This window comes from Hippopotamus amphibius, chromosome 7 (assembly GCF_030028045.1).
Source record: "Hippopotamus amphibius kiboko isolate mHipAmp2 chromosome 7, mHipAmp2.hap2, whole genome shotgun sequence".
In the NCBI taxonomy this organism is placed as follows: Eukaryota; Metazoa; Chordata; class Mammalia; order Artiodactyla; family Hippopotamidae; genus Hippopotamus; species Hippopotamus amphibius.
The window spans coordinates 20396333-20420102 of NC_080192.1; the positions used below are offsets into that span (position 1 = coordinate 20396333).

Consider the following 23770-nt stretch of genomic DNA (forward strand, 5'->3'; position numbering starts at 1 on the left):
AAACTGTTTTCTCACTGTGTATAATTTATAAAATGTATCAGAAGTTAAAAAAAAACCCAAATGAATAAATTATTAAGATTTGGAGGGATTTCATTTGCCTATTTCAAGAACGTAAGCAAGGAGAAGTGAAGAGAGGTGGAAACCAAGCTGCACGTGTGGTTCTGCCATTCTGAGTTGCTGGCTTTGGGGAAAGTCATTGAATGTCTCAGAGTCTCAGGTTCCTCATCTCGACAAAGACAAGACCTCCCAGATTTTCTGCGAGGACTGAATGAAAGACCACAAGTTGTGGTGCTTCAGCTCCTAAGAGTTTAGCAAACAACATAAATCTCTGTTCTTAGGCAAAAGAAAGCAAAACTGTGAAAGTCCTACGAGTTAATGTTGCAGAAATTGGTCCGTTGAGAAACCAAGCACCACACTCGGAGGGATGGAGAACTCAGGTTTACTAAGCCGGCGGCCTCAGACGAGCTAACGCTCCAAAGTTCTGGGCCCCGAACTCAGGGTGAGCTTTACTTTTATAGTGCACATGTTTATAGAGCATGGAAGTTTCCAAACAGAAACTTACAAGAGCAGGTGCAAAACACTCCATTTTTTAGCAAAACATCTTAAAGTTACATTGGATTGCTAGGTCATCCTGTTTTTATGTTTTTCTCGGCACAGCAAGCATATTTCACAAAAGCAAAACAAGCATGGAGTTATTTTTAGCTGAGTATAAGTTTCTAACTTTCCTCTTCATTAATACAGAGAAAAATAGCTGGAAATTATGACCTCTTTAGATATTGCAGAGAAACAGGGGTAAGGGAAGCACTGTTATTTATATTTGGCTTAAATGCCTGTGATGATTAGTTTAATGTGTTAACTTGACTAAGTTATGGTACCCAGTCATATAACAAAACACTAATCTAGGTGCTGCGATGGAAATATTTTGTACTTGTTGTTAACATCTCCAATCAGTGGACTTTAAATAAAGGAGATTACCCTCAATAATGTGGATGGGCCTCATCTAATCAACTGAAAGCTGTAAAGGCAAAAACTGATGTTTCCCAGAAAAGGAATTCTGCCATAAGACAGCCACATAGAAATCCTACCCTACAAATTTCATATTCAAGACTAAGCATCAAATCCTGCCCGAGTTTCCAACCTGCTATCTGCCCAACAAATTCTGGACTTGCTGGCTCCTATAATCACGTGAGCCAATTCCTTAAAACAAATCTCTTTATACACACACACACACTCCATATACATCTCCATTCTACTGGTTCTGTTTCTCTGGAAAGCCCTGACTGATACAATGTCCCTATAATTACTTACCACTGAGCTTTTGCAGTTTTACAAATTTTCTATTGAAACATATACTCCTTCCCTCAACATTTATTAAGTATTTTTTATGTGCCATGTAGCCTTCAGGAGACAAAGAGAACAGGAGCTAATTTACGTGTTCTCATTAAATACTTGCCAGTAAGGAACGTGTTCCATGGATTATAAAATTGGACTGCGAATATACTGAGATGGCCCCAAGAATGTGGTTATCCATTCACTTACACTTTCAATGATCATGAATGCTAGCAACAGTCTAGGTTTGGCTACAGGGGGCAGGAAAATTAATTAAGACATGGAACTTCTCTTTAAAGAGTTTTTCATTTACATGGAAGATTTATAAAAAAAATTAATATCCAAGGCAAGGAGCAGCACCTAGTTAGAGGTATAAACAGCTGTTATCAAAGTTTGAAGGTGGGTAAGGTAACTTCTAGTTTAAAAGACAGGAGGAGCTTCAGTGAAGAAGTAGCATGAGAACTGTGCCTTGAAGTATGACTAGAATTTCACTTGGCAGCAATGAGGCAAGAGCACTGCAGAAAGAAGGACATAGCAAAGGTCCAGGGGTGAGAAAGGAAGAGGTATGAATGCATGAATAGCTTACTCATTTATTCAACAAATAAACACAAGGACAAACCTTTGCACAGCTGCTATGCTGAAGGATACGAAGATGAAAACAGCAATCTTTTTCTTAGAGGAAGTAGTAGGGGACAGAATGCTCAGAGTCGTGTGAAGGTAGCAGCAGAGAAGGAAATATGGTTCCATGAAGCCTGGCCAGGATCTTTCTTGCTCCTGTGTTTTGTACACTATTTCCATTAGCTGGCAAGTCCTTCTGTGCCTGGAAAATTTTTGTCTTTCAGCTTCAAAGGTGCCCTCCCCTTTCAAAAGTCTTCCCTTTGTGATATAATTGAGTCATTTTTTACCTCGTTCCTGTAACTTCTTAAAAATATTTCTATGAAAAATTTCACCAGGCATTAGACTGTGCTTCCAGCTCTGCAGAGGCTACACACTGTTCATCTGTGTAGCCCAGCACTTAGCAAAAGGACCTTAATACAGCTGCTGAATGATGAGTTAACAGATGGCTCATGGGAAAGACTCAACAGATATGCGTATCGGGCTGAGATGTAAAGTGTTCAAATAACATAGCAGCACCAATCTGGTGGATCTCTGACACCCTGATTCAGACAATCTTCCAGGAAGCTGGAATAACTTCTGAAAGCACAGTCACTTCTTTTTCCTAAGCTTTCCAACAATTTAGGTAAATGAATAATCCAGAGAGTTAGAAAGAGGATGTAACAGCATGAAAAAAAAAGAAAGCCAAAAGTAATCAGGAGAGAAGTCAAAAGGCCAGGTTAAGAGTGCTCATGTGCTTATTTACAAGAGAAAAGATGTTCCATTCTGTGTTCCCCTGGCACACAAACATGATGTCCTGATGCTATGAACGTGAACGACAAAGGTCAAGGGCATTTAACCGCTTCAGGCCCAGTGCTCTCATCTATAAAAAGGCATTACAACCAGATGACTCCAAAGTCCCCAAACTCTAACATTCTGCGGCTAAACAAGAAAAAATAAATAACAAGCAAGCAAAGAAAAAACTCAGAACACTGGCAGTTTTCTTCAGGTTGTAAAAGAAAATCCTGGGAAGATGCAGCACTTTGGTAAATAGTTATCTGAGTACATCTCGTTCCGGCTATTTCACAGGAGGTTGCTCCTCCTGGATCCCTGGATCTGTGATCTTTCAGCAACACTGAACTTACTTTGCTGCAGCTCTTCTTGTCTTTTTCTTCTGTGAGGGTTCATCTTGGTGCACCAGCTCCTCCTCCAACTCTTCATCGTGTCCAGCAGCAGGTTCCTCTTCTGTTTCCTCCGCCGCTGCCGGCCCTTTGCCTTTTCTTCGCAGATCCTGGGTTGGTGCAACTTGCAGATCTGCGGGGTAATACTCATTGCTACAGTGGGAAGAGAATGACATGAGACAGATGAAGCTAAATGTCCTAAATGTTTATGACAGATGTATGTCCCCAGCTCACAGACTCACACACAGAAGAGACGTTGGAGGAACCTTGTCAAGCATCTTCTACACTTAAATTCAGCACCTCTTAAGTACCTTATTTGACAAGTCAATCAGTAACTGTAGAAGACAGCCCACTTCACTGTTACACTGTTGAAAATATTTGAAATGTCTAGTTTGGACTAAGCTGAAATCAGCCTGTCTCTGGAACCACAACTCGGGGAGGAGGGCATACGGGTAGATTATATTAAAGTGTAGTTTTTTTGTTTGTTTGTTTTTAAATTTATTTATTTATTTATTTATTGGCTGTGTTGGGTCTTTTTTGCTGTTCACAGGCTTTCTTTTAGATGCTGTGAGTGGGGGCTACTCTTCGTTGTGGTGGGTGGGCTCCTCATTGCAGTAGCTTCTCGTGTTGCAGAGCACGGGCTCTAGGTGCGTGGGCTTCAGTAGTTGCAGCACATGGGCTCAACAGTTGTGGCTCATGGGCTCTAAAGTGCAGGCTCAATAGTTGTGGTGCACGGGCTTACTTGCTCCGCGGCATGTGGGATCTTCCTGGAGCAGGGATCATACCTGTGTCCCCTGCATTGGCAGGTGGACTCTTAACCACTGTGCCACCTAGGAAGCCCTAAAGCATAGTTTTAAGACCGTGCTATGTGTGTACTCCACATACACTCTACTTTGCCAACGTCCTTTCAAAAATACAGTGCCATAACCAAATTCAGTCCTCCAGGTATGGCCTAGTAAGACAGATGGGAGTATCAATTCTTTGTTTTTGAGGGAAGTCACAAAAATGACACAGACTCAGACTGAATGTCCAGGCAATGAAAATCAGTAAGGCTTTATGTTTTGGTTCCTTTAAACTAAGCTTGTGCAGTTGGTATGCACATTTGTTCTTACTGAATTCCATCCCTTTAATTTTGGTCCATTGTTGTAGGTAATTAATATTATCTTGAAGGCTATCATTCAGTGCATGAGTTGTGTGTCACTTTGGTTCATTCATCCAACAATTATTACTTTGTTGTCTGTTTTGTGCGTGGCACTGGGCTATAGATATAAGGAAACTGATCAGATAGACTTTAAAGTCCTCACTCAAAAATACACTGATAATACAGAGGATAGGATCCTACCAACACACCTGGAAAAAATACAGTACAGGTTAGTACACTACACTACACCTAGAGGGCTGAGCAATGCTCAATGCTATATTCTCTGCTAGCAGGATCTTACCCTTAATACATAAAAAAATGAATGAATGAATGAAACGAGCAAAGTTGCTCTGTCCTTTACAAACTGTATCATCATCCATTTAAAAACATCTGTATTATACTCTCCACCCTCAATTAACCACGACATATCTTTAACCCTTACCTCCATGCATAGCATGTTCACTCATTCATTTATTAAATAAGATAATTCATACAAAGCACTTAGAAGAGTGTCTAACACACAGCAAGTACTCGTTAAATGTCACCTATTATTGGGATACTGTTGCTATTGTTAGTCATTCATTCCTGCTGCTGGTTTGGTTCTTCTCAGAGAATGTTTACAAGAGATTCACAATTAATTCTAACCTCAAATTATCTGAAACATATTTAGAAGTATAAATTTATAACCAAAAAATTAAAAGCCCATAATATATTCCAAAGCCAGAATTAAAGGTGACCCTTGGGTTTTCCATTAGTTTGGATCATCTATAAAAGTATTAGTTATAGGTAATTGCTGCCAATTAATCTTCATTTTTTAAAAAATGTGCATTTTTAGTCTTTAAGTTTTCTTAAACTCAGAGACTCACTTCCTGTTACAGGCTCCTTTCTCCATCCCTATCCTTACAGCACCTTGTCCTATTAGAGGAAGGTCTTTACATTAGGCTAAGGAGTAACACATTTCTTTAGGGAAAAACTTGAAAAATTAACATAATAGGAACTTCATATCCTACTAACTCCTTTAACACCAGCTTGCATATGTGCAGCCCCTTGTAATTCACAAAACAACTGATAAACATTACTTTACATGATCTTCAAAACAAGGCAAGGAAGCTACGTGTCACTGTTCTCATTTAGAAATAAAGCCCAAAGAGTTATGTGAAAAAGAGAAAATCATTACTCTTCCACCACCGTATCTACTGACCTGTGTGCATCTTTGCTTGTAGCCTTTCCCAGAATGAATTATTCACCTTTCTACTTATGCACGGGATCCTATCTCCTCTTACCTATTCAAAGACAGGGCTCTAGCGATTTTATCCCCTCTTGCATTACTAATTTTCCCCTCCCTTTCGGATCATCCACCCAGCATTACACACATACAGGGTGTTCAAGTTAAACAGCAATCCCAACCACAACAGCTCCCCTTCTGCTCCCGCACCTCCTGCCACCTATGTCTGCTTCCTTTTTACAAGAACCATCCATACTTGCTATTTCCATTTTTCTTCTCCATTTTCTCTTAAGCCCATCTTAATCAGACTTTCATCCCTATCAGGTTAACCAAAACAACTCTCCTTAAAGTCACTTCCAGAGCCAATGGTCTATCCTTATTCTTCACCTGACTGATGTCTCAGACACATCTGATTCCACTGATTACTCTCTCCTTGAAATACTTTCTTCAAGGGATACTAAGTGGTCTGGGGTCTTCTATCACTCTTTCCTGGCCTCCTTTGCTGGTTCCTTATCTCCCAACCTCTGAATACTGCTGTCAGTCCTTGGTAATCTTCTTTCTCTACATTTACACCCCTACGTGTGATTTCACTCCCTGTCATAATCTTAAAAACCATCCATATACTGATGAGTCTCAAATTTATTATCTTTAAACCAAACCTTTCCCTTGAATGTTAAACTCCACATTCAACTGCCTTCTTGAAATCTCTACTTAGATGTCTATTCAGTATCCCAAACTTAACATGTCTTAAAAAAAAATGAACTCTTGATTTTCCCCACAAATCAGGAAGCTTCTGCATTTCTTCCAGTCTCAGTAAATGGTAACTCTCTTCTTCCACTTGCTGAGGCCAAAACCTCAGAGACACCCTTGATTCCTCCCCTTCCTCCTTCTTGCACCCTCCAACCCCATCCTACATGTGATCGGTCGGCAAAGTCCCACAGGCTAATCTAGTTGCAATTCTTCAAAAATATATCTTTCTGAATTGAAATCCTTCAAAATGTGTCCAGAATTCAACTACCTCTCATCATCTGCACTATTCCCAACTTGGTCAAGTTACCATTATTTCTTGCCGGATTTTTGCAATCTCCTCCCAACTCTACTCCGCTGTCCCTCTGCTCTTACCACTGCCATCCCACAGTCCATTCTCAACACAAGAGCCAGGAGTATCCTTAAGAAAACTTGAGTCATGTCATCCTTCTGTTTAAACCTCTCAATGGCTTTCCATTTCACTGACAGTAAAAACCAAAGTCCTTACTATCACTTAAAGGCCCTACACAAACTCGGTCTCCTGTTAATTTTTTGCCCTCACCTCCATACTTTCTTCCTGGATCACCCTGCTGCAGTCACGAGACTTCCTAGCTGTTCCTTGAACAAGCCTGACAGGCTGTGGTCTGCAGTCTACCTAATCCAACTCTACAGCATCTTCCTGTATAATGAAATGATATCAGAAAACATTCCTTTTACTGATTGACTAGTACTGTTCTATGTACCTCATCCCTTATCTTTAGAGTTTTAAAGCAATCTGACTCTCACACAGAATATCTAGTCAAAATAAAACAGTGCTCCAGAAAGTTCTTGTTATTCTCTGAGAGTACATTCCTCAGCATCATGGGAAACAGTCCAGAGGTTCAAAACAGAGTGTCTGGAAAGTACTTTTAAGCTCCAGGCAGGCAAGAAAACAACAAACAATAGGGCAAGAAATAACAAGGCCATTGTACATTGATCTAGCTCAGTATGGCATTTCTTACTTTGCAACCTGGAATTTTTCACTCACACCACTTGTGGGCTGGTTAAATTCTGATTCATGTAAGATTAAGTGGTAAACAAAAGTAGTTTAGTTGTTATCTGATGGAGCCAGTGCTTTAGAGAGGTGCCACTGATGTGAAAAGATGACAGATGTAAGAGAACTCAGCCAATCTGGGAATTTAATACTTTGCACCTTCTCTTCCTCACACCCTACCAGGGACATATTCCTAGGAGAGAACACTTACTTGATAAATCTCAAGAAAAGTGGGGAAAGCTCCCTGGACCGCGGCTCTACCCTTTCTGGGAATTTTGCCAGAGCTCGCCAGAGCAAAAACCGAAAATTGGTATGGTCCAGTCTTTCCTGAAGGTCGGTTTTCAGTGCTAACTGCTCATAATAAAGAGCTCCAACATTTCCTTCCTGAGTCCGCTCCCAACGTGCATCTCCAATGGACTTCTCATCTCTTGTGTCATTTTGCAGTTCTTTCTCTGAAAGGAAAAAGGTCACCATAACCACTAGAGAAGTGTTAACATCTGCCCTAGGTGTTTCTTCCAGTAAGGGCATTCCTTTCTCTAGTAATACAAACAATAAACAGTATCCAAAGGCTATCAAAGATAATACATTTCTCATTTCTGTTTCCCAATTTCATGTGTAATTAAGCAACAGAAATTAAATAAACAACATTTTCACCCCCAGCTCCCTCCTCCTTATCCCTTTACATACCAGCATGTGTGGCTGCTTTTTCTAGATGTTCATAGTAGACCTTCCAAAACTGCTTATTTTCCATTTCATGTGCATGAGAACTAAGAGTAAAGATCATAAAACAAAATATGTGGTATGGAGCTTACTTTGAGATATCTCATAGGAAAAAAAAGTGATATTGTTGTTACCCCTAAATGTGGGGTCATAAACAACTTTTGTACTCTATTTTTCAAAATGCCTGCACAACTAAGAATTAACAGGGTTTTGAGAGCTCACACATAATATATCAATATTTCCAATCTGACAAAAAGCCAGAATAGACCATCTAAAGACAAATGGCTGCAAAAAGACAGATTTCTACAAATGAGGCACAACATATGTATTTTTATGTGATTATGAAGGTCCTTTTTAGAGCTAAAGGGTTTTGAATACTAGACAGCAAGAGTTTTAAAAAGTCCTCATTTTTAAAATAAAGTTTGGCTCAATGACTCAATATATATAAATAAAATTATGCAATTATTATATAAAAGCTTTTACCATACAAAATTCAACAATACAGATGTATAATATAAAGTAAAAAGAGAAAGTCCACCAAACTGATTTCAAAGTACAGAGAAACATATGTAATACACTTGAACTGTCAAAAACTTGGCATCAGATAGAATAATTAATGTTTATTTTTTCTCTACCTTGTCCCACAAAGGCTTTAAGGTAGCTCTAAATACCATACACACCCATTCATTTAAATCACACCCCGGAGTATAATACTGGCTCCATCATTCTGCAGTTTTGAAAGCATAACAGCTTCATCCATTTCACCCAGGCTTACCTTATGAGCTCAATAACAGGGTCCCAGAGAGCACTGAAGTTAACATACAACATGCCTAATAAATAACGAAGTGGCACCTGCAATCACAGAAAACTAGTTAAGATCATCACCAAAATGCAAACATCCTGTCTCCAACAACCTGAGGTTTGGAAAGAAGCTTGTGCTTTAAAAAAAAAAACCTATAGGTACCAATCCAAATTTCAGTTATAGTAATTTTCCTCCTTTCCCCAAAATGTCACTTGCTGTTCAACAGAGAAGAAGCACTAAAGCAAGCATAGTATTCAAACTCACTCCAGGTGTTCATGCATAAAGGATATATTTTGAATAAACAGATTTGACTCATGATTAAATTCACTCCTAACAAACACTGCCATCGCCTGACAAGACAAAACTTGTACAGTAACCAGTAAGGCATAGGTGCCAAAGAACCCAGCAAAGTACTCTGTGAGTGTCAGCTGAGGATTCACTAGCAGATGTGTGAGTTCTCAAATCTATGCATTAAAAGAGATCAGTTCAGAGGGTCTGAAGTTTTCACAGTGGCCTTTTGCAATGACAGTCATTGTCATCCCCATGTGCTCAGGTAACATGTAAAGTGGCAGTTCTCTTATTTGGAGGCGGGGGCTGCTTGTATCTACTTTAGCAGCAGAGCCCTTTTCCAAATGAAACATAACATAGGACACTAATGTACAAAACAAGTTAAGAAAAGCGCCTCTCTGATTGAAAGGGGAATGTCTCCACTCGGCCTTCTTCCCAGAGGGACAGTGATGTATCTTCAAGGGTCATGGATGGAAAATCCCGGATACAAAAGGTTAGGGCTGACGTCCTACAGCAGTGAACAAATCTGGAGAGGAGTATCAGGCTGTTCCTCCTGCTGCCACCTACTAATTACCCTCACACACCACACACATACTCAGGAGGACAGTAAATTATTTCTACTGCTGCAAAGGCTGCAGAGCCATTTAACTCAAAGCATTGAACAGAACTGGAGATTTAGTTAATTTTAAATTCTTTGTTTTTAAATCCTTGCTTTTAAAAATTCTCTCTTCTCTTTTTCTTTTCTTTTTTTGGTGCCTATTTAGTATGCTTCTCTTTCTTCAAATGCCAGCTAAACAGATCTTAAAGTATAAACTGAGTTTAAAAAAAAAACAAAACAGATACTGTTTTTACCTCCTGTAACGGCCCATCAGGGACTGCAGTCTGTACCACATCATGCCTCAGTTTTCTCAAATGAAGAAGCTTTTCTCTATAATCATTCACAGTTGCTGGCACAAGCTCTGCCTGGCGTAATATGGCAAAGACAGACTGGCGCTCTGAGAGCCCCTCATCCTGAACAACCAGAGGAAACCAGGAGGCAGGTCAGTATTGTGATTTTCCAAAAAGAACATTAAATGTGAAAGGAAGTCTAAAAAAGAAAAACTGGCATATATTAATGTTATAAATTGAATAAGCAACACATTTTTTGAGTAAATGATTCCTTCTTCCTTATCTCATTTCCTTTTTGGCAGATAATTCAAGTTTACTGTCTAGCATAGACATGACAAGTAAAAAAAACAGGAAAGTAATTCTCAAAATCACTCAAGTTGATTGGCAATATCTGTCGAAATAAAGACAATGTATATATACTTTCACTGTACAATTCTACTTTTAAGTAGAAGTAATTTCTACTTCTGGAAGTAGCCATTTGCATTATTGAAATGCCTCCCTGAACAGAGATATCTGTGTAAGGATGCTCACACAGTTATTATTGGAAATGCTGAAAAACTACCAACACACCTAAGCATACATCAAGAGAGAACTGGTTAAATACGAAATTTTAAACTGTGGGGCACTATTCAAACTTCAAAAGAAATGAGCGAGGGCTAGAGGTACTGATGTGGAGAAAGCGGCATGAGATCGTTTGTTTAAATTATGCGTGTAGACATGAAAAGTCTGAAAGAATGGTTACCAGCTCACTGTGGACTGTCAGTGCTGGCCTTGCTGAGGGGGGGGAGTAAGCATCACAAAATGTTTTTTCAAGTTCTGTGATAGATATTTACACAGTATTTGAATTTTCTGCACAATTATCATTTTGGAAAAAAAACATATAAAATTACATTTTTTAAAAGTCATCCAAAATGAACAGTTCACATACCTCTATTGATTCCGGCAGCCGAACCCCAAAGTGGTTTAGGATCCTTATTGTTGAAAGCCGAATCTAGAGAAATGAAAAGGCGTGTTTCAAACTCCAAAGTTTAAGCATAAGAAGAAACTGATTAAGCGTCAGTGAGATCTAAGTTTCATAGAATTATGAAAGATATACCACGTGTCAGGGTAGTACATATTTATTCTATTTCTTAATTCATATTCAACACCAACCAACACCTTATTCAAATGGTACTTGGAACAATTAATGATCAGACTAGACTGAGAAGATAAGGTTGCTCATAAAACCATGCTGCTTCTTTGAACTGTGACACTATCTCTGTAAGTGCAAAGAATCTGATTAAGCTTACAACTCCACTGAAATCAGTGATTTTTATTTCTAAATAATAACGTTCAGGTATTTCTATACATCTGAACGAGCCGAAGAATCACCCTGAGGGCTTCGAAAAATCCTGCGGATACTTCACTTCCATCCTATGCCTGCAGAATCAGAATTTATACTTATAGTAAGCTTCCCAATTAACCCTGCTGCAATCAGTTTGTAGGTCAGTGTTTAGGAATCACTGCTTTAAACAGAAACCACCTCACAGCAGCATTTTCTGATTAAGGAGCTCTGACGACCACTGGCAATACGTATAAAACAAAAGACAAGAGGCAAAGAACACACAACAAAACCGCAGTACCTTGGATATACCAGTTGAAATGTTTGCTTGTAACTTGGGAAATAATTCCATTAAAGCCTCCTCTGAAAGTGGCCCCCTGCAGCCACATAAGGATAATCTCTGATAATAGAGATCAGCCAACAGCAACACAGACGGCTCCAAAGGAAACGCTCTGCAATGAGATATTTATTAGACCCAAACCGCACCATATACCCCGGAGAGTTAGGCTCTACTAGAAACCACAGAAAATTATCACTGGTGAAGGAGATGTAAGAGGGAATAGGTGCAAGTTTTACATGGACATTTAGCATCACTTGAGACATTAAGAATCTTAGGCCCAGCAATGGTGAGTCACACGCTCAAGGACAGACACATGGCCAGTTGGAGGTAGAAGCAGGATTATAAGATATTTTGACTGAAGTCCAATGCTGTCTTTTCAATCCACATACTTAGAAATGACAATGACATATGGGGGATATATAATATTCGCTGAGTGTTTTCCATGTGCTGGGCACTGAGCTATGAGGGAAGCAGTGCAGAGCAGGGGGCCGGCACACCAGCTCTGGGGTAGGGCAGCCCAGACATCAACCCATCAGTATCATCAGCAGTGTAACCCTGAACAAGCCACTTAACCACTATGTGCTATCCTCCAACAAACATTTACTGAGTAGCTACCACATGCCAGTGACTCTTCTAGACACTGGATATAAGCAAGAAACCAAGGAAAAAGTCCCTATCCTCCTAGAGCTTATATTCTAATTGGGGAAGGTAGCCCACAAATAAATAATAAACAATAATATGACAGTGATGAGGACAGCGGAGAGAAGTGAATCATGGAAAGGAGGCTGGATTAAGAGACTGGTGTGTAGGAGAGGGGTGGAGGGTGAGGGGGTGAAGAGGAGTGCTATTTGATATGGGGGTGGTCACGGAAGTCAGAGACTGAAGGAAGTCAAGAACTGAGCCAAAGGACACATGGAAGAAAAGCATTCCAGGCAGAGGGAGCAGTGATGCCAATCCCAGGCTTGTCTATGTGAGCAGAATCGAGGAGCTGGAACTGAGTGAACAAGGAGTGGCGGGGGAGGAGGTCAGAAGCCAGGGCTGAGATTACAGAGAGCCCTAAGGAACATGACAAGGACTGCGGAGTTTATCCCCAGTGAGCTGGGTACCATGAGAGCAGGGTTTCTCAGCAGTGGCTCCGCTCACGCAGGCCAGGGAGCTCTTGGTTGTGGGGTTGTCCTGTGCACTGCAGGACGCTCCTCACCCACCAGACTCCAGCAGCAGCCCCCAGTTGTGACAACCAAAAACATCTCCAAAATGGCCCTGGTTAAAAATCACTGTTTCTGAGGGTTGTTGGCAAGAGTGGTGTGTTCTCTTTCACTGAAAAGAATCATCCTTGTTGTTGGGTACAAAACAGACAGCAGCAGGGCAAGGATGGAGGTAAGAAAACTTGTCAGGAGGCAAGGCTACTGCAGTCACCTAGATGAGAGACGGTGGTTCAGAGCAGGGTGGCAGCGGCTGCTGAGCAGCTGGGATTCTGGATTTATTTAAGAACTTTAGGGACTTCCCTGGTGGCGCAGTGGTTAAGAATGCACCTGCCAGTGCAGGGGACACGGGTTCGATCCTGGGTCCGGGAAGACCCCACATGCCTCAGAGCAACTAAGCCTGTGCGCCACAACTACCGAGCCTGTACTCGAGAGCCCTCGAGCCGCAACTACTGAAGCCCAAGTGCTACAACTACTGAAGCCTGCACACCTAGAGCCTGTACTCTGCAACAAGAGAAGCCACTGTGATGAGAAGCCCATGTACCACGATGAAGAGTAGCCCCTGCTCTCCACAACTAGAGAAAGCCTGTGCTCAGCAACAAAGACCCAAGGCAGCCAAAAATAAATTTATAAATTTATTAAAAAAAAAAAAAAGAACTTTAGTTCCCTCTTCTATACTGTTAACAGTACCTACACCTCAGGGAGTTGTTGTGAGGATTATATTCAATAATGTAGGGAAAGGACTCAGAAGAACGACCGGCACATAATAAAAATACAATAAATGCGATTTGTGTATTGTTATAACTGCAGGCACGGTCTAATTCAATCTTCACGAGGGAAGTACTGCTATTCCTTTTTGAGAGAGAACACAGTTGAGATTAACTAACTTACTCAAGGCTAGCTAGCTAGTAAGTGGTGGAGACAAGGTTCAAATCCAGGTATTCTTTGCCACGAAACCTCTGGCTTAACCAGTAACTAGCGCAGCACCCAGCACAGAGGCCTTCACCTACAACTTTTACAACTGAAAACTTGCACCGCCACCCTCCAAGCTGACTCACTCCTATTAGAGGTTTCTGGCTTCTACAGGGGACAGACAAATCCCACTGTTAAGCATGCTTTTCTATTTCAAAACCTCCACAGATGCCTTAAATTGTTTCCACCAAAGAGTACAGTGTGGGAAGTTTAAACAGAATGATTTAAAAAAAAAAAAGCAAAACATATGTAATATGATAAGCAAGATGATAGCAAAGAAAATGTCCTCCTAAAAAAATTTAAAGCAATTCTGTTAACAATGGAGAGACAGCAGCCTTGCCCAGACTTGGAAACATACAGATTCTGGATTATTGCAATAATAATAACTGGTCTCCTTTATTCTCCTTCAGTTGCTTCTCGATACAGCGGCTTGAGTGATCCTGCTGCAGCCTAAGTCACTCCCCTGCGAAAAAACCTCCTGTGGCTTCCCCTTTCACTCAGAGTAAAAGCCAAGGCCCTACAATGGCCGAAGGTCAAACACTGCCTGCCACCCCACCTCCGCATCCGCCTCTCCTACTACCCGCTCCTCGCTCTGCTCAGCTACAACAGTCCCTTGCTGCTCAAGCGAGGCACCCACACGGAGCGTCAGCACTCACACCTTTCCTGAGTTTGGAACACAGCATCCCAGGTCCCAGATAGCCCATCCCCAGGGCTTACTCCCTCACTGCTTCTGCGTCTCTGCTCAAATGTCTCCTTGGTGAGGCTTTCCCTAGCTAAAGCTCCTTTTGTCCCCAACCTCCAGACTCTCCCTATCCCGACTTTACTACTGTCTAACATGCTACATATTTTACTTGTTTATTTTGTTTAATATATCTTTTTTTTTTAATTTATTTATTTATTTTGGGTGTGTTGGGTCTTTGTTGCTGTGCGTGGGCTTTCTCTAGTTGTGGCAAGCAGGGGCTACTCTTCGCTGCAGTGCACAGGCTTCTCAGTGACGTGGCTTCTCTTGTTGCGGAGCATGGGCTCTAAACGCATGAGCTTCAGTAGTTGCAGCACAAGGGCTCAGTAGTTGCAGCACATGGGCTTAGTTGTTCCACAGCATGTGGGATCTTCCCAGACCAGGGATCGAACCCATGTCCCCTGCATTGGCAGGTGGATTCTTAACTACTGCACCACCAGGGAAGTCCCTAGTATATCTTCTTGCTAGTGTGTTAGCTCCACGAAGACAAGGAATTGTGTGTTTCATGTGCTGTGTCTCCCTGTGCCTAGAATAAGGCCTGGTCCATGAGAAAAGCAATAAATATTTATTCAATGAAATAAATGAACAAATCTGTTTTTCAAAGCATAGAAATAAAATGGACTAGGCTCCAGAAATAGAAGCAAACTACTTAAGAGTTTTCAAAGGCCTGACCTTTATAAAGGGCACGAAGCTGAGCAGTGAATGGCTCCCAGTTATGGCCCTGTGCTACAACTCAAATCAAAATAAACTTAAAAAACCCAAAACTGGATTGTTTTGGTATGTAGTAAAAGGACCACCAGAAAGTTTTCTGAAGTGCTAATTGTGTCAAGCTGAGAAAGACTGTGAAAGAAGCAGAAATGTGTTATGTTGGAACCACTGTGTGATGTCATGTGACCAGCATTACACACCCACTTCACTCTGCAACGCTAATTTACATACACAGTAAAATACCCTTTCACAAAGATGCATCTGAAAATGTTCTTATTTTAACTGGAGGATTTAAATCAATAATAAATTTCCTATGTGAATACAGCTCAGGTAAAAAATAGATCTAAGATTTTGCAAACACAGAAGCCTTTACATTTCACTCACTATTAAGCTGAATGTAAGATATGTTTACTCACAATACTAAATTCTTCACACGTTCCACAGGAACCAAATGAAGAAGTTCAGAAGATTCTTCCAAGCTTAGCAGAGTATTTACAGCTTGACAAAGAACAAATAAGTTTCCTAAAGGCAGAAAAACAGGACGAACCACATTATTTCTTTGACACAACTATCAGACATCTCATTTATCTAACACTTGGTATTTACACAGAGTTCTTAAAGTGCATCTGTGCCTTCTAAAGGATTATCTGTCAAATGTCAGAATATAACAGAAAGGAACTGAAAAGAGGTTCCAAGTCTTATATTTTAACTTTCTTAAGAGAAAAATATATTCAGAAATAGAGAATAAAAAATGTATGTTCCCTTCAACTGAGATGAGGAGAAAATTCAACGGTTCTATTGACCGGCATTATCAAAATCAGAACTTCTGAGGAGAACAGACTTAGATCTTTCAAAAGCTAAGAAAGTATCTTTGTATAAAACTCACGTTGATTTTATGACTCCAATTTATAAGAAACCACATATCCAATGGCTACTACCCATAACTGACTCAATTTATCTTAAATAGTCATTTAATCCTAGACCAGAGGTTGGCAAACCATGGCCCACAAGTCAGATCTTGTAGGTAGTCTTATTTTTATATGGTCGGCAAACTAAGAATGCTTTTCACATTTTTAAAGGATTGTTTAAAACAACAAACAAACAGAATATACCACAAAGACTGAAGACTGAATGTGGCCCACAAAAGCTAAAATACTTACTGTTTGGTCCTTTACATAAAATTTTTGCCAACACCTGCTCTAGACTTTAGAAAAGGGCTATCCAATAGGATTTTCTGCAATAGTAGAAAGGCTCTATTCTTCTGTCCACATGCAGTCACAATCCAATACGGGAGCCACACGTGGCTACTGAGCACTGGGAATGGGGCAGGTCTATTTTATTCTCTGACATGTCTGCTTAGCATCTAACACAGAACCTAGCACATTAATATTTAAATGAATAACTACTATACACGTGTTAGGAAAAAAAATACCAAGCTAGAATAAAACAAGATGCCTACTATTGTTTATTTTTCTAATTGTAGCAAAAACTTTTTATTAATCTTATTTTGATCAAAATACCTACTTTTAAATTGCTGTTCTCAGCTAGTAGGGGGAGATGGACAAGTATACAACAGGAAATGGTGCTTGGGGCAGGACAGCCTAATTCTGCTTGGATGAGTCATGAAGGCCTTCCTAGAGGTACTGTGCTTGAGCTGAGTTTTGAAAGCTAAATAAGAGTTCACCAAATGATGAAAGACCTAGAAAGGACTCCAGGAAGTAGGGACGCATGTGCAAGGGTAGCCAGAGGGACAAACAAGAAAGGTTCTTGCTCTGGGTAAGCAAATGCCTGAAGCACAAGTGTACACCAGGGCGAGTCTGTGCGTGGAAGACGGGAATAAGACACAAGCTGGGACTCAAAGTTGACTCTGATTTCTTTGACCATGGCAGCCTTCTGCTACTTCACCTCTGGACTCGGCAAATGTTCAAGCTGTCCTGACCTGGTTGCCACGTAACGAAGTACAAGTGTAACGCCTCCACCGCAGCCTCTTTTTTCCCTATTTACATACAGGGGGTTCTGCGGGAACACAACAGTACTACTATTCTCTGGTACCCATGTGTTTACAGTTACTCTAGGTGTGCCAGAAAAGACAGACAATAGAACAAATGGTGACTGTAACTGACCTTTACCAAAGCTCCCTCTGTCAACAGTCATGAAGAGTGACTCTATGAAGCAGGTGACTAGCGGTATCACCTTCTCTTTCTCCAGGGGTCTGTCCAAGAAGTAGTGAGAAAAAGGGAAATGCTCAAACTGGCATTCAGTGGCTTTTTCATGAAATAGCAAAAAATGGCTAATAAATGTTTTCATCAGCTTGCTAAAACACCTTTCACAATTAAACACAGTTGATTTTCTCACCGAACATGAGGTAACACGACAAGGGCTGCCCAAGAACATGAAAGGGAAGCAGTATCTTTATTTGGGGGTAACTGAATTATAGATAAAAGATGATCCAATACTGAGATCTGTTCGCTTCCTCCCTTGGATCTGGTCTTCTTCTGCCTTATATTGGATCTGAAGGAAGAAAAGATAAACAAATATTTAAAATGAGAGGATATAATAGCTCCTGCCCTCTGAAGTTTGAAATACAACTGGTTCCTTTCCATGCCTGGAGCATTAGCAGGAAGGAGAGAACTGGTGGTCACGGTTGACTACAAGTAACTAAACAAATGTGACTCATTTACTGATTTTCAGCAACAGGCTTTTGCAACCCCATTGGTTCTACTTTCTTCTATTTTCTATTTTAATTTGCTTCATAACTTAAAGCAAACTCTCTTCCAGTTTTAGGTATTATTTCTAAATTTTGTGCTGATGCACACAACTGGAGAGGTAATTTATTGGCATGAACTGACTTCATCCCCTCCTTTCCTTTTGGACATGAATTTTACCGCTTCACAAATGTAGAATGATGTTGCAAAGGAATCATGGTGAATTTGACAATGATTGTGACTTAGAATTAACTTTCAGACTTCCCTGGTGGTCCAGTGGTTAAGACTCCACGCTTCCACTTCAGGGACTGTGGGTTTGATCCCTGGTCGGGGAACTAAGATCCGGCATGCCATGCAGCCAAAAAAAAAAAAGAAAAAAAAGTAACTTTCTCTGTGGCTTTAATCTGATAAGTGGTTAAACATTATTTTATGATATGACATTCAGTTTTAGGTATCTGTTACTTTGGCAGTATTCTTGTTTGCCTCTTTATTTTTGCCAGTGAACTATATATACCTCAGTCCTATTTAAAAGACAGAAATTTAAATAGGAAAGAAAAGTCATAGAAACAATAAGTAAAATGCTCTGTTTTTGTAATTTATCCTCCATGTCCAGTTTGGTTAACTTATGAAATAAAAGTAGAATATCAGATTTTTATTCCTCTACCTTTTTATTACTAAAGTTAACCCCACAAGTTGCATTCTCTTTTGTTTCATACTTACCAGGATACTTCATGCTTGGAAATTATGAGAAATAATTAAGTTAATTTTATTGGTAATTTCTAAAAGTCACTATATCTTTTTTTTTCCTTCATTTTTTAAAAGCTCAAGTTTATTTACCTGGTATTTATAAAAGTGTATTTTCAAGAAAGATCAAGAAACAGTTTCATGAACAATATCCTTTAAAAATGAACAAAATAACAAAATCACCAGAGAAAACTGACACTTTATCTCTTTCTTTTAGAAGCAGTAGGCTCTTGATCAGCTAACACAACAGGGATTTCCAGGCGAAACCCATTATTACACTTTTGTGTTTTTTTAATAAATTTATTTATTTATTTATTTATTTATTTATTTATTTATTGGTGGCATTGGGTCTTTGCTGCATGTGGGCTTTCTCTAGTTGTGGCGTGCGGGCTTCTCATGGCGGTGCAGTCACTATACCTTGATATACAGTCTTTTTAGTATTAACCATGACTCAACAATCTGCAAAAATCTTACAAATAAAATATTGAGATGCTTTATAAAGGTGAGTCATTAGTTGCCATGTCATTCCCCTGCTTCATCATACCTGCTAATGAGCTCCTCCAATAAAATCCACTCCTTACCTGTAAGGCCTTGGGTGATCTGACCCTCGCCTCCTTCTCTCACTTCTCTTATTCCACTCTCCTCCTTACTCAATGCTCTTCACCCACAGAGGCTTCCCTTTTGTTCCTCAAAGATACTGGGTTTATTCCCATCCCAAAACCTTTGCAGGAACACTTCCCTCTGCCTGGAAAGCCTTTCACCCAGCCTTCCTTCGCCAGGCTGGATCCTTCCACTATTATGATCGGACCAAAGGTCCCCGTTCTGGACAGGAGTAATGCTGCCTCTCTAGCTACTCTCTCTCAAAGCCCTTTTTTATTTTTCTTCTTATCATGATCAATTATCTTGCTTGTTTGTTTATCTGCCTCACATGCCTGCCCCCCCCAAGATTATCATTTCCCCCAAAGAAACCTTTTTCTTTCTCATTATTATACGCCAGTGCCTAGAACAGTGCCTGATACAATAAGTATCTGTCAAATTGACAGAATAAATTTATCTTCTGAAGAGTCTTTTCACATCTATTATCTCCTTTTATTTTCACAAAAAATCTGTGAGATGAGTGGATGGAGTGTGACCAGGAATATTCAGACAAAGGTGACCGTTCACATATTATTCTATGGGATAATGGAAGTTTTCTTAGTGACGGAAGTTTTCTTAGTGACGGAAGTTTTCTTAGAGAAAGAAACACAGAACCTGTGGCACTTAAGTTAATATGCTTACATTTATTAGGAATGATAAGGGAAATGGTTTCCTGATCTGTAATTTCTGGAAGCACACCAAGTCAACTATTTGAAAAATAGTAAGTAGAATCCTCTCATATATTTACATAAACTTTATTTCAGCTTCCAAAGAGTGTGTACTGTTTTTAACGAAATGGAGAAAGTAATTCATGGCCCTTCCCTTTTAACAATCCAAGCAATTGAAAAATACATAATCTAAAAGGTAGTAGTGTTTCTTCTCCTTGCTGTCCTCCTGACATAAACAAAGGTAACAGTTTTGTGTCTCTTTAGGGAGCTGTCAATTCTCCCCAAAACTGGCCTAGAGATTTAATGCAATTCAAAACAAAATCCCAGCAAGTTTTTTTTTTTTTTGTAGACATAGACAAGTTTCTTCTAAAATTTATACAGAAGGGCAAAGGACCAGGAAGAGATGAAACAATTTTGAAAAAGAAGAATACAGTGGAAGGACTTCTTTTCTTTAAGATTTCCAGATTTATTTTATGCTGTAGCAACAAGACAGTGTGGCATGAGAGGACAGACACACAGACCAATGGAACAGAGTAGAGACCCACAAAGTCCCACACATCTATGCCCAGCTGATTTCTGACACAGATGCAAAAGCAGTTCAATGAGAAAGAATAGTCTTTTCAACAACTGTTGCCAGAGCAGTGGACAATCATAGGCAAAAAAGAAAGCCTGACCTAAACTTCACACCTTATATTAAAAATTGACTCAAAATGGATAATGGACTCAATGTAAAACATAAAATGATAAAACTTTAAGAAAAATAAGAGAAAATACTTGGGACCTATAGCTAGGGAAAAAGTTCTTAGACTTGACATCAAAAGCATCATCCATAGAAGGAAAAGTTGATAAACTACATCTCACCAAAATTTAAAACTCTGATCTGTGAAAAATCTTGTTAAGTGAAGGAAGACAAGCTACGGACTGGAGAAAATACATGCAAATCACAAAGCAGACAAAAGGATTTGTATCAGAATATATAAAGCACTCTCAAAAACAGTAAAGAAACAATCAAGTTAGAAAATGGGCCAAGCCAAGAGGTACATGAAAAGCTGCTCAACATCACTAATTATTAGAGAAATGCAAATCAAAACGACAATGAGGTATTACCTCATACCAGTTAGAATGGGCATCATCAGAAAATCTACAAACGATAAATGCTGGAGAGGGTGTGGAGAAAAGGGAACCCTCTCGCGCTGTTGGTGGGAACGTACATTGGTATAGCCACTATGGAGAACAGTATGGAGGTTCCTTGAAAAACTAAAAATAGAATTACCATATGACCCAGCAATCTCACTACTGGGCATATACCCAGAGAAAACCATAATTCAAAAAGACACATGCACCCCAATGTTCACTGCAGCACTATTTACAATAGCCAGGTCATGGAAGCAACCTAAATGTCCATCAAAAGATGAATGGATAAAGAAGATGTGGTACGTATATGCAATAGAATATTACTCATCCATAAAAAGGAATGAAATTGGGACATTTGTAGAGACATGGATGAACCTAGAGACTGTCATACAGAGTGAAGTAAGTCAGAAAGAGAAAAACAAATATCATATACTAATGCATATATGCGGAATCTAGAAAAATGGTACAGATCAACTGGTTTGCAAGACAGAAAGAGAGACACAGATGTAGAGAACAAACACAGGACACCAAGGGGGAAAAGGGGCGCGGGGGTGGATGAATTGGGAGATTGGGATTGCCATATATATATTACTAATAAGAAAAAAAAACATCAAATTGTACACTTTAAATATATGCAGTCCATTGTATGTCAATTATATCTCAATAAAAGTTCTTAAAAGAAAAGTGAGAGAGAGAGAAAATGGGCCAAGGAAATGATACGCAGATGGTAAATAAGCACATGAGAAGATGTTCGACATCCTTAGCCATTAGAGAAATGGAAATTAAAACCACAATGAGATATCACTACATCCTATCGGACTGGCAAAACCAAAACAGTGATAATATCAAATGCTGGTGAGGATGCAGAGAAACTGGATTACTCATACTACTGGTGGGAATGTAAACAGCAAACCACTCTGGAAAACCATCTGGCAGTTTCTTATAAAACTGAACACGCTCTTACCATATAACCCAACAAGCCCACTTTTGGGCATTTAACCCAAGCCCACTTTTGGGCATTTATCCCAGAGAAATGGAAAGCTATGTACATGAATGTTTATAACAGCATTATTCATAATAGCCAAAAACTAGGAATGACCTAAATGTCTTTCAACAAGTGAATGATTTCAACAGACTGCTACCTCCATTACCATGTAATACTACTCAGGAACAGCACACACAAAGATGTTCAACATAAAAAGGAACGGATTACTGATGCACACAACAACTTAGATGGGTCTCAATGGAATTATGTTTATGTTGAATGAAAAAGCCCATCTCAAAAGCTGTACTGTGTAATTTCATCTATATAATATTCTTGAAATAACAAAATTATAAAAATGGAGAATAAGATTCGTGGTTGCCAGGAGTTAGGGATGGAGTGGGGAGTGGCAGGGTGAGTGTGGCTATTAAAAGGTAGCACGAAAGATCCTTACAGTGATGGAATAGCTCTGTGCCTTGACTCTGGTGGTGGCTGTGAACAGACATGAGATAATACTGCAGAGAGCTATATATCCATATACATACACACAGAGAGATGAGTGATGTAAAACTGATAAACCTGAATAAGGTTGGTGGATTGTGCCAACGTCAATTTTCTGGTTGTGATACTGCAGTAAGCTTATGTAAGACATTGCCATTGGGAGAAACTAAGTGAAAGGTATACGGAACCTCCCTGTCCTATTTCTTGTAATCACATGTGAATATACAATTGTCTTAAAATAAAAGGTTAAGAAAATTAAGTGACCTCTTTCTTTCACTTACCACCCTGCTGAAGTTAACAGTTTAACCTGTGTTTGTATCCTTCCACATGTGTTCCTTTGCTTATATACACTTTTGGTTTTAACTTCTCAAAATGGGATCATATTACCCGTCCTCTTGTACAACTTGCTTTTTTCACATAACAATATATCATGGACATCTTTTCAGTTAATACCTATAAATCTTCAGTTTTTACAATATTCTGAATGCATTATTTTTAAATAGGTAATCCTACCAAAACTACAGGGAATAAAGACTTAGAACTTACCCCACTGTCTGTTGTGAGAAAAGCAGAGGGTACTTCTCAATTGCCATGGAGCCGGCGCTGGGAGGTGCTGCTTTGTTCAGGATGAGCTTGGCCAAAATGGCCAGAGCTTCATCTCTGACTGCAGCATCACCAGTCAGGAAGCAATTCTCAATATACAAGAGGAAACTAGGTAGAAAAAGCTAAAAGTAAGAAAGAAAATCACACTTATTAACAGATATAAATTTCAGAACATCTAATGAAGAGAAGATTCTAACACTTCTACAGAGAAAAAAAAGAGGTCATAAACAAAGGCTCACGAATCGCAATAGCATCAGACCTCTCCACAGGGATAATGGAGCAATGCCTGAAAAACCGAGGGAAAACGACAGAGTCTAGGATGCTCTACCCAGAGTACTGGTGATGTAGTGTGAGGAGAGAATAAAGACACTTCCAGATGCACTAAATCTCAAAATTTTACTCCATTCACCCTTTCTCAGGAACCTCTGGAGAATGTATTCCATCAAAATAAGAGAGTGAACTATAGTAAGAGAAAGACACGGGACCCAGGAAACAGGAGAGAGTCCTTGTACAACATCTGTGCAGTGGGCAGAGAAGGCAACCCATTCAGACTTACATGGCTCCAAG

General features: G+C 39.7%; 1 protein-coding gene across 3 annotated transcripts in view; it reads right to left on the minus strand.

Annotated features, from left to right (window-relative positions):
- Positions 1 to 23770, minus strand: part of UTP20 (UTP20 small subunit processome component) — a 91924-nt gene that overhangs the window by 55364 nt on the left and 12790 nt on the right. For all 3 annotated transcript variants that reach the window (XM_057740507.1, XM_057740506.1, XM_057740505.1), the window contains 11 exons: positions 23147 to 23325; positions 17586 to 17741; positions 17354 to 17442; positions 15647 to 15752; positions 11571 to 11721; positions 10877 to 10939; positions 9913 to 10071; positions 8746 to 8822; positions 7938 to 8017; positions 7462 to 7702; positions 3069 to 3257 (listed from right to left, as the gene is read on the minus strand). In XM_057740507.1, the coding sequence (XP_057596490.1) occupies positions 3069 to 3257; positions 7462 to 7702; positions 7938 to 8017; positions 8746 to 8822; positions 9913 to 10071; positions 10877 to 10939; positions 11571 to 11721; positions 15647 to 15752; positions 17354 to 17442; positions 17586 to 17741; positions 23147 to 23325 (1490 nt within the window). The remainder of the gene's footprint in view (positions 1 to 3068; positions 3258 to 7461; positions 7703 to 7937; positions 8018 to 8745; positions 8823 to 9912; positions 10072 to 10876; positions 10940 to 11570; positions 11722 to 15646; positions 15753 to 17353; positions 17443 to 17585; positions 17742 to 23146; positions 23326 to 23770) is intronic.